The 12,037-nt window shown below is 36.4% G+C and overlaps 1 protein-coding gene across 1 annotated transcript in view; it reads left to right on the plus strand.

Annotated features, from left to right (window-relative positions):
- The window catches only part of LOC140142150 (macrophage mannose receptor 1-like), an 83,064-nt gene that overhangs the window by 54,062 nt on the left and 16,965 nt on the right, over positions 1–12,037 (plus strand). The window contains exons 21-27 of the mRNA XM_072164116.1: positions 85–195; positions 909–1,027; positions 1,336–1,484; positions 2,358–2,450; positions 5,865–5,993; positions 6,572–6,616; positions 7,516–7,691. Of these exons, the coding sequence (XP_072020217.1) occupies positions 85–195; positions 909–1,027; positions 1,336–1,484; positions 2,358–2,450; positions 5,865–5,993; positions 6,572–6,616; positions 7,516–7,691 (822 nt within the window). The remainder of the gene's footprint in view (positions 1–84; positions 196–908; positions 1,028–1,335; positions 1,485–2,357; positions 2,451–5,864; positions 5,994–6,571; positions 6,617–7,515; positions 7,692–12,037) is intronic.

Genomic DNA, 12,037 nt, shown 5'->3' on the forward strand with positions numbered 1-12,037 from the left:
ATTTAAGAGTAGCCATGTGCTTAAAATTCTTGTCCTGACAATAAGGTCAACATGTACAATGATCTTCAATTACCTTTGTTGCAGGGAGCTTGGAATGACCAGGATTGCTCAGATCGTGTTCCATCTGTGTGTAAGATTATGAAGAAAGATCTACCACCAACTCAATTCCCAGTCACGCCATCTGGATGTAGTCTGGTAAGCTCCATTTTTTTGGCAAAACATGATAATATTGTTTTAATCTGAAACATTTGCACGTATTTTTCTGGAATCAGGAGTATTGCTATCAGTATTGATGGCGCTGATAAAGCAATGTGGGTTGATATCATTATTTGTCTTGTTTATGTAGGGCTGGGTTCCATACCAATATTCCTATTATTATGTTGAGGGTGATGATAAAACAATGTAGGTTGATGTTATTATATCATTGTCCTGTTTCTGTAGGACTGGGTTGCATACCAATATTTCTATTACTATGTCGAGAGTGATGACAAACAGTCGTCTTAGGATATTTAAATAAAGGCACTTAATTTATGATGCCCACGTGACCAGATGGTCGCTGACATCCTATGTATTTCAATTGGAAACGCGGGATGTATTATTGTAAGAGTTTCCGTCGATAACTTTTTTTCCCGTCGGGAAAAACTTTCAAAATTTACTTCTTGAAAACATACTAAAAAAGCAGAATCCCCCAATATGTAATTATTAAAGTTGCCTTATACATTTCAGCAATTTTGATGATATTTGTCTATCTATTGTAGCACATCTACTGATCACTTGGTGGTCTTGGTATGTCGGCGCCCATGGGTCACGTGGGCATTAAATTTAGTGCCTTTTATTAAAAAGCCTATGGTGACTGATTAAGTAATGCAGGTTGATGTTATTATATCATTATTGTTTTATTTATCTAGGGCTGGGTTGCATACCAATATTCCTGTTACTATGTTGAGACTGATGATAAATCAAAGTGGTCTGATGCTATTGACAAGTGTGACGTCAAAGGTGGAGACTTGATGTCCATTGCTGATAGGTAAGGCAAGATGTGTTTGCTATTTGATATCATTATTGCATTTGATTAGGCCTATGTAATCAGTGACGGCACCAGGATTTTTTTTTTTTTGGGGGGGCATTGGTGGCAACGTGAATTTCAGGGGGCAAAATCAACAAATTTTGTGCAAAATTGCCGCAAAAAGTTGAAATTTACGTAATTTTGGGATTTTTGCCTCAAAAGTGGGGTGCAAGAAAAAAAATTGGCCTAGCTTGTGATTGTTTGTAGCTCCTTATTACATTTAGGAGAGGTGTGGCAAAGAGCACAAATTATTTCTTTCTGAATTTCAGATTTGAGCAATCAGTGCTTGCCAGTCAATTGGGTTTACAGGACGGTCAAATGTTCTGGATTGGATTGAGTGATTTGGCTAGTCCTGGAGAATATACGTGGAGTGATGGTAGTCCTGTGACATACACACACTGGGACCAAGGAATGCCAGGTAAATTTATTTACAGTCAATGGACTAAGGAATGCTCAGTGCTTTATAGCAGAGTTGTTGCTAGAGTGGAAGAGGAGTGTGATCATGTGATGGTTATAAAGTCTGTGATATATACGGAATGGGATAAACAAAAATGTCAGTGTTAGAAAGAAGAGAAGGGTTTATGTGATGGTAGTCTGCCTGGGGTAGTCCAGTACAGTGTACACTCACTGTGTGTGGCAGTTTCAGTCTGGAACCCAGGGCACGGTTGTTTGAAGGCATGTAAAACTGAGTCGTTTTTAAGAAAAGTTAAGAAAAATGATGACGCTATTTATCTAAAATCTTGTTTGCATCTTTACAAGGGGTAGACACTTGTAAAATGGTATAAAACATCAGCAAACAGACTTTTTATCATGAAATGTAAGGTATAACTCATATTAGTTGACTTATTTAAATTTAAAATATATGTAAATAGCGCCCCCAATTTGCACACAAATGTACAGTTTATAGAATTAAAATTGCCACAAAAAAGCAGAAAAAGATGAATAATTTGATATAGAAACAAAAATCTATGTTAAAAATTGCTACAAAATATTATATGTGTATTATTAGTGTGATAGCTGTTGGTATTATTCAGGTCTAGAATTGAACATTATAATGTTTTGTTAGAAAAAATAATAAATAATAAATGATCAATTCAAACAACAGGACTACTGAGCCCCGCTGACAGGCGGAAATATTGTTTGTCGACTAAAATTGTTAATTGTTGCGACAAAGTACTGATGTCAGGAAGCCAAATGATCAATACATTCAAAACATTTTAAAAAGTTTGGTTAAAATGCTAATATTATATTATGATTTGTTAAAATGTTAATATTGTATTATGATTTTCAGATAACAGCAATGGTGACTGTGTGGCAGCTACTTCTGGTGTTGTTGCTGGTATGTGGCAAGATAAAGCATGTTATGATGAATTGAACTATGTCTGTGAGAAAGGAAGAATTGGCTTCACAGCTCCCCCAGTAACCCAACCTCCACCACCAACACAACCCAGCAATCAAGGTTGTGCAACAGGATGGATTGGATATGGGAATAACTGCTTTAGGGTAAGCTTTTGGTGTCTGCCTGCTATGTTGAATATGAAATAAGGGTAAGGGTTGGGGTTAAATCTGACATAATGAACCTAATTGTTTTTAACATAGTGAACACGCGACATAACAAACCTTCAACATAGTGGGCTGTATCCAAGATTTTGGCTGATATTATGTTTGGGTGTAGTGGCCTTTCACAAACTTCATTTTTTGTGAAAAAAAAACAAACTTTCATTTTCTTTTGTTCACAAGAACATCCAGCAAGGACTGGCAGATACATATTTCTTGTTCTCATTGGAAAAAAGCATGAAATGCAGATACCTTAATTATTTAATATTTCTTTATTTCATTGATTTCAAGGCGAATATCATATGCATATTATTTCAAATTTTGATTTCATCTACTGTTATTTTCATGGTTACGACAAAATGCACTGACATGAAGATCAGGGTCTTAAATAGGATTTGACAAGTGCTTGGCATTTTCACCAAAACTACCTGTCCAAACGTTAAACATAAACCAGTCCTCTGCCACTTCTGAGGATTTAGTCAGCTCAAATAGCTATTGCTATAGCCTTGATTTATTTATCTTATCTGGTCTTGTTTGGAGTTCACAGAACTTATTCAAGTATTATTTCTAGAATTTAGCATATATCACATGCATTAATTTTGCCTGTTCCAGGAGCAAACTTCTGTCCAAAATGATGGGTGAATGGGTGGTTAGCAAACATCGTGATGAAAATACAATTTCAAAGCTTTGAAAATTAATATCCAACATAATTCGTGCACATTTTGAATAGAGAAGTCTTAGAAAAGTTTTTGTTTTTTGATTTTTTTAAATCATGATAATTAACATTTTGTTTCTTTTAAACTTCCCAGGTTGATGAAGTGCCAAATTCGGAAACCTTGTTCTGGGTAGATGCTCAACAACACTGTCGTAACATGGGAGCAGAACTGGCCAGTTTCCATAGCGGAGATGAAGAAGACTATGTAAAATCACAAGCTAATGTTATGTAAGTTCATTTTCAGTTTGTTTTCAAACCATTACATTTGTGTATCACTTATTAAATTCACATATCCTCCTAGAAGATCAGTTGAGTGAATGTCCTTAGTCATTTACCATTGCATTAATAATAATAATAATAATAATATTTAAATGTGTAAGCTATAAAATTGTGTAAGATTCAATTAATGAAATTGTTTATCTGCTTCCAGTACCCCAGGTGCAGGATTCTGGTTTGGGCTACATGATCAAAGTACCGAAGGTGGTGAGTAGTTTTTATTCTAATCACAGATGTCACATAGGACATGTTGTTGTTGTTGTTGTTGTTGTTGTTGTTGTTGTTGTTGTTGTTGTTGTTGTTATAAATTAAATCTGACTGGAGCCCATTGACTTTCAGCATGATTAATATAATTTATTGCAGTGGAACCTCAAAACATGACAAGCCAAACAGGCTTGGTTTTATTAATCTTACATGATAAATAAAGGCACTAAGTATTCCAAGGAAAATAGCCTTTAATAACTGAAGTAATTTGCAGGATAATTATTTTGTTGTAAATAAAATGAATGAGGTCAAGATTAATATAGGTGTCAAACTCAAAGCTATGCAGTAGTTATAGAGTCTCAATAGAAGCATGACCAAAAACCCTCATGAAACACAGAACTTACATATATAACTTGTTTAGGGGATAAACAGCAAGTTTCATATTTCTGAACTTGGTCAATTTGTTTGCAGTTGTTTTTCACAATTGTTATAAATTGAATTTTATAAAAAAGTGCTTTTGCCAAAAACTGATTAAGATTTGGGGATATTCTTGCTGGGAGGGTGAAACTTGTTGGAAGAGTGTGGAAAAAAATTATATAGTTACGAGGGTTGGTCAATAATATCCCGCAACCATTATTTATCTCCGCTCATGCATGACTTAGATGACTGTTACTTACGATCAATAAAGTGTGTACCTTTGTCTTTTAAAACACACAACAATTTGTATCAGAGTACCTTTAATTACGTAATCTCATTTGCATAAAGTCATTGCCATATGTACACTGACAATTGTCAACATTGGCGGGAAATTTGAATAGTATTTGCGGAACGTGTAATAAAAAGAAGCAGAAGTGAGGACCAAAGCAATCTACAAGCCTTATTTTTGGTATGAGGTAATCTGAGTATATTCAATTGATAATTGTGAAAGAAGAAATGTATCCGTCAACAGATCATGAAAGAGACTGTCTTTGAACTTCACCAAAAATAGGCCTTAACGACAAACAAAAATGGTGTGAAAATCGGGAGAAAAGAGCCCACACGGTAAAAGAAATAATCCAAATTTTCTCCAAAATAAAACAAAAACAAATATGATTATTGGTATGGTATGAGAGATCATAGTCAGGACAACAGAATTTGTTGCAATAAAAATAGAAATATGCGCATGCGTTGATGGTACAAAAATGTATGAAAAAAGTAAAATTTCATCAAAAAAGCGCTAAAAATATGACTAATACAAGGTTTGCGGAACAGTAGCTGGGTGAGTGAATTGCTATACCAAGTCTTATGCTAGAATTAGACATACCTTTCGATATTCAAATTTCTTATTCAATCCAGAGCCTCTCTATGGTGTGCTACTTTGACTACAAAAAACATGACCTTTTGAAAACAAGGGTTGATTAAGAAAGAAATGTTTGTGATTTCGCCACTGGGATCTCCCTTTTTAATAATCAGTAGATACCCAATCAAACCAGGTACCATTTGTTAAATTTTGTCATCGATTAATCCTTCTATCTCTTATTATGTAAAGAACAATGGGTGATAAAGCCAACTCAAAATTGGAGATATTCAACACGACCTCTTTTCTTTAATAAAAATGGTATAGATCTAAAAAGAGTACAGCATCATTTATATGTTATCGGTCTAAAAAGTTGCAAAAACCGCGCCAGATTCCATACTTTTATTCTCGAGAAATTTGGAATTATGTAACAATACCTCAATTTGGCGCGAGCTTTCCTTGACTATTTTTCACCATAAATCAGGCAGTGCCCATACACTATGGTGTTTATGCTAATGTCATTACGTAATCAAGTATTCAGTATCGCTAATACATATTTGTTTTGAAAGACAAAAGTACAAACTTGTATTTAGCGTAAGTAACAGTCATCCAAGTCATGCATGAGCGGAGATACACCATAGTTGCGGGAACTTATTGACCAGCCCTCGTATGTGTACACTTTCATACTTACTGCCATTTGCATACATGATTTTCATTTTCTTTTTAAGTTGAATTAACTTATTCTGTCATTCAAAAAATTTCCACTTCAGGTTTTGAGTACACAGATGGTACACCAGTGGATCACACTAATTGGGGCCCTGGTGAACCCAATGACGTAGGGACTGGAGAGGATTGTGTGGAGATGTTTTTTGGTGATCGAGGTTGGAATGATATGGATTGTAATTACTATAGAAGCTGGGTCTGCAAAATAGCAAAAGGTATAAACAGAAAATGCAGTTACTAAATGTATATAGCATACTGTGCCAAGTATATGCCCCAGGGGGTGATATTTTTCAATAGGGGGACCTTATTAAGGATGAATTTCAATGAACTGGATGGAAGTTTAAGGAATTGGATATCAACATTTGCCCAGTAGTTTATGTGGGACTTTGGACGTCATCGGTTGATGGGTATCCTCGGTTGTGAAGTCATTTTTCAGGGGTACATACTTATTTGCAGATCTTTACAAATGTGCCCTGACACAAACAAAATGCACTTTGAAACTGTTTGTTATCTTACAAGGGCATTTCGTAACCGGTAACCCACAGCATCCCCCCCTTTTTCGCAATTATACCACTGGAATCGTCTGGCTACTTAATGTTTATGTACAAAAAAGTTAAAAGTTCTTGCAGATTAATTTACTTATCTGGATATCTACTGAAAAATGTCTTAAAAAGAGGATGCTAGGATCACGAAATACTCCTATAAATCTGTTTAAAACAGGTAGCTTTTCACCTTTTTGTATTTTTGTCCATAGGTGTTGTACCTTACACTACTCCAGCTCCACCTACACCTTCTCCTTGTAAGTATACAATACAATATTATTACACTCTTGGCTGGCATGTTTGGCTGTTACTAAGTATACAATACATTATTATTACACTCCTGGCTGGGAGGTGAAATTGGCTGTTACTAAGTATACAATGCAATTATTACACTCTTAGCTGGGAGGTGAAATTGGCTGTTACTAAGTATACAATGCAATTATTACACTCTTAGCTGGTAGGTCCAATTGGCTGTTACTAAGTATACAATGCAATTATTACACTCTTAGCTGGGAGGTGAAATTGGCTGTTACTAAGTATACAATGCAATTATTACACTCTTAGCTGGTAGGTCAAATTGGCTGTTACTAAGTATACAATGCAATTATTACACTCTTAGCTGGTATGTCAAATTGGCTGTTACTAAGTATACAATGCAATTATTGCACTCTTAGCTGGTAGGTCAAATTGGCTGTTACTAAGTATACAATGCAATTATTACACTCTTAGCTGGGAGGTGAAATTGGCTGTTAGTAAGTATGCAATACAATTATTACACGCTAGGCTGAGAGGTTAAATTAACTGTTAAGTATACGAAACAATAATTATTACACCCTTAGCTGGGAGGTGAAGTTGGCTGTTAGTAAGTATTATGATACAATTATTACACTCTAGGCTGGGAGTTTGAAATTGGCTGTTAGTAAAGATACGATACAATTATACATTTTTATATCGGAGGTTAAGTTGGCTGTTAATAATATGTTTTGAAAATCACTGGTTGCACATGTGTACGATATCACACTTGATTGCCCCCGGGGTTTCTACTGAGCATGTTATGCGGTATTACTCCAAGCCAAACCACATCACCCATCAACCTTTGCCCAGTAGAAACACGCAGTTTGTGCTTGCCTGATTATGTCTTTGCTGTGTTTTTCAGATCCTCCATGTCCTTCTAACTCTGAATGGATGTTGCGTGGAGACTACTGCTATTATTACAGTGCAGAGATTGATGATAGAAGAGGCTGGGTAGAGGCTAACAGTTACTGTATGGATAATGGAGGCTATCTAGCGTCCGTACATGCAGATGGAGAGAACGACTTTCTGACAGATATTGTAAGTTGTAAACTTAAAGCCGTAATGTATGAAAATTAATTGTATAATTAAAGGCTCAACATTTCTGAAATATATTCCACCATGGATATAAGTGTCTATACACAGAGAAACATCCAACATTAAAGTCAAAATGTATGAGTCCATAAAATTTGCATTTTGTTTACTCAAAATGTTGAGTAGTAATAAACTGAAATAAAGTGAAAGAAACCCCACTGGCAATTTGATTGTTTAACATGGAGTTGTATGGGGAAATTAATATCTGAATACGTTAGGTGAAAAAAATTAGGTTTGAAAAAAAACAATTTCATATCGCTCATTATGGCTTTAAATATTATTCAAATCTGATTTCGTACAAATGTCATTTTAGTGACCATATGACGATATGTATTTAGTAGGATTGAAGCTTTGATGATTACTGGAAGTTGTTTTTTTCATTCCCCAAAAGTCACACTGATGTAAAACATTACATCAAACACAAAATATCTACCAATATCAATGCATTTCTGCACCTGATACTACATGTAATTCATATCTACCGAAAAAACGTTGACAACGTGAAGAAAGCAGCCAGTTTAAAAAGCCCCACCTCGGCTCACGTTTTGAAACTTGGTCCCATTTGTAAAACGTACTGATTTCCTGGGACTGATTTAAACTTAATCATACTATTATCAACTTCAAACATTTCCAGATGTGTTATGTGTCTTTAATGTGCCGATGCGATATTAATTTGTAAGATCAGAAAGGTTATAATCTTGCTCTTGCATGGTAAGCCAACATCCTATATATGTTTTGTTTTATAATATTAATTTCATGATTAATGATCGAATAAAATGAATAACAAGTAGGCATATAATGCCAGTCATGCTATTATTAAAACGTTATAACTGTTTAAAAAAAATAAAATAAAAACGCCGATTTTGCTGTTGATGTTCAAAATGGGACCAAGTTTCAAAAAGTGAGCCGAGGTGGGGCCTTTTAAACTTGCTGCTTTCTTTACGTTGTCAACGTTTTTTTGGTAGATTTCCTTTCTTTTTATGAATGAAGCCGAGTAGCTCCAAGCTTGAAAAGTCATGCGGTTACGAACTACTCCATAAGACGAATAAAGCGAAAAATAGAAGTTTGAATAATATTATCCTTGATTTATGACAATAAAAAATACGAGTATATATAGCTAGACCTATAACTAAAATGTACGTGGTTCTTTGTAGCCCTGGGGCAATCTACTTGGATATCCAAATTTCGCCGTTTGTGGTTCTTTGTAGCCCTGCAGGCAATCTAGTTGGATATCTCTATTGAGTGGCGGTTGTTGGCGGTCTTTCGCGGTTCGTGGTATTCCTTTATTCTTCAAGCCCTGTCCTCTATCGGGGCTAATTTATTGTTTAAGCTTGTTGGATATCCATATTTCGCGGTGTGTGGTTCTTTGTAGCCCTGCGGGGCAATCTAGTTGGATATGCAGTTTTTCGCCGTTTGTGGTTCTTTGTAGCTCTGCAGGCAATCTAGTTGGACATCTCTATTGAGCGGCGGTTGTTGGAGGTCTTTCGCGGTTCGTGGTTATAATTTTCCTTATCCTTCAAGCCTTGCCCTCTATCGAGGGCTAATTTATAGTTAAAACTTGTTGGACATCCATATTTCGCGGTGTGTGGTTCTTTATAGCCCTGCGGGGCAAACTAGTAGGATATCCAAATTTCGCGGTTTGTGGTTCTAGTTGGATATCCCTATTGAGCGGCGGTTGTCGGCGGTCTTTTGAGATTTGTGGTTTTAATTTCCCCTTTAATTTCGGGCCGCCCGCTCCTATACATCCCGAGGATGCTTTTCAATAATTTAAATTACATGGTGTCAAAAATTACTATTACTTGGTATGATAATTTATCTTACCATGTTGACTTATATTGTTTGTTAAGGTAACTTTCGTGGTTCGTGGTTATAATGTCCCTAATCCTTCAAGCCTTGCCCTCTATCGAGGGCTAATTTATAGTTCATAGGGCCTGCACTTTGGCTCGTTTTTTGCAGGTTTACATGGTCCAATAATCACAAGATGATTGACATGTGGTAACAAAGGAAGCAGTCACTGCAATTTGATTATGTCCCATATGATTGGCCATTCAAGACACCCCTGTGAATATACTATAGCGGCCTTTTCAAAATATAATACCTGTTTGCTTGACTGTATTGACAATACCCGGGAACAATACAAACAGTATATGCATTGGACAAACTTTTTACAATAAGCATGATAAGTGATGATGTGACCTCCAGATTTATACATCGTTCGTCACGCACACTGACAACATTTGATTGAATGGACTGTAGGCTACTGCGCCGTGATTACGGTGAAGGACACCGGTTCAAATCCTTTGTTTGGAGCCAATCGATAAAAGCATGCAAGGCTTCTATACCCATGTACAGTTAGCAGCCTGGACAACCGATTCTTTTGTTCTGCAAGGCTCACTCAGTCATTTAATGAGGCAATACAAACGATCGAATTTGGTGTTGAAATGAGCTAAATTTTGAGTTACACCTTTTCAATGTAAAATTAATTTTCTCGGCCAAATAAAATGCAATCATTTTCAGCAAATGTCAGGTCAAATTGTAGCGCTTGATACTGTATTTTTTTTCAAATCCTAGTGTTAAACTTAGGCGTGAAATTCAGTCATTTCGTGTAAGATTTTCGATTTTGATAGGCTTAAACTCTGTCCGCGAGCCTTTTTTTGGATCAACCTTTTAGCTTTTCAAAGTAATATAGTTCGCTAATGAAGGATTTTTCCCAACTTTCTAACGCACATCACCGTGAGCGATATATCATAGTTTTGTCAGAATTTCCGTTTTGATTTCACCACTTTTCACTCCCGCCTGAAATTTTTTTCAAAATCAACGCTGGAATCTAAGGCTGATACTAGCATTGTGGATCGATATCCCTGGGTTTAATAGGAATACCGGCATGGGTACAGTGTTGCCAGAACTTCAATATAGCAACGAAATTCCCAGGCCTAATATAGCGCTCCAACTGATCACAGCGGCGTAGCTGGGATTTTTTCCAAGGGGGGCAAGTCTGTATGGGCGGTGGCCCAAATCCACCAAATTTCCCTGCACTGGGGGGGGTGAGAGGGCGGGGCCCAAATAGACAATTTTGCCAGGCTTATTGAATATAATCGTATGGTATTGCATATCGTATGGATTCTCCATCTCTCAGCCCCTCTTCTCCCTCTCTTCCCTCTCTCTTTCCTCTCTTTTTCTTCTTTCTCCTCCTTTTTCCTCTTTTTCCTTGCACTAGGGGCGGGGCCCAAATAGGTAGTGGGGGTGTATGTAGGGAAACGTTGGGGTGGTACTCAACACACTTTAACCATATGACTTCCAATGCAAGGCTTATTGTTGCCACAAATGTTTTTTTCCCTTAAGGTTATTTAATAGGTTTTTATAAACTTCCACACCTGTGCACCCACCCCACCCCATAGGCCTACATGTACACGATATTACATAATAATATATAGCATAGCTATACATTTAGGTATACGCCTACATGTCAAATTAAAAACAAACCCGAACACAAGTCTGAAGGGTGTAATGAAAATGGCAACCCGCGATGGGGGCGGGGGGGGGGGGGTAGGTCATACAAAATTCACCTGAAGATAGGAGGGACAGAAGATTAAAATCCCGTATAATAACACGCTAATTTTTCTAGGTTTGGACCGTGGATTTTCCCATGGACCTCAAGCGTGCGTCTCTTTTAAGAGAAAATACGGGCTAACCTAGGTAAACAAACAAATAGACAGACAAAATGGTTTTCATAATCATGGAATCCATATAAATTGAAATTGCAGGCTATCACGGGAGCAAATTTTTAAAATTCACCTCATTTACCAGAAAACCCAATTGGGGATTTGGGCTACTAAATCGCTGGTCGGGCAATATTTGCTTTTCAATGGAAAATTGCCCTGGATGACAACAATGAAAATATCGACTATTTCAGCTGGTTGCTCACGAGATAAAAGTACTGAGTTTGACATTTTCGCATCATGAAGGGAAAAAGGTAAAATAAAAACGGAAATTCTGACAAAACTATAATATATAGACCCACACGATGTGCGTTACAGAGGTGGGAAATATCTTTCTTTAGCAAACTATATTAGTTTGAGACGCTAAAAACCAATTCCGTAAAAAAGCTCGCAGGCGAACTCAAGACCTATAAAAATAAAAAATATCACACTAAAAGACACAATTTGATGCTTAATTTTAATACCAGGATTTAAAAAAAAAAATATATATCCAAGCACCAAGTTTTTAACTGACATTACTGAAGAAAAAAATATATTGCTTTATATTTGACCGAGAAAATTAATTTCATAGCA

Source organism: Amphiura filiformis, chromosome 20 (assembly GCF_039555335.1).
Source record: "Amphiura filiformis chromosome 20, Afil_fr2py, whole genome shotgun sequence".
NCBI classification, from domain to species: domain Eukaryota; kingdom Metazoa; phylum Echinodermata; class Ophiuroidea; order Amphilepidida; family Amphiuridae; genus Amphiura; species Amphiura filiformis.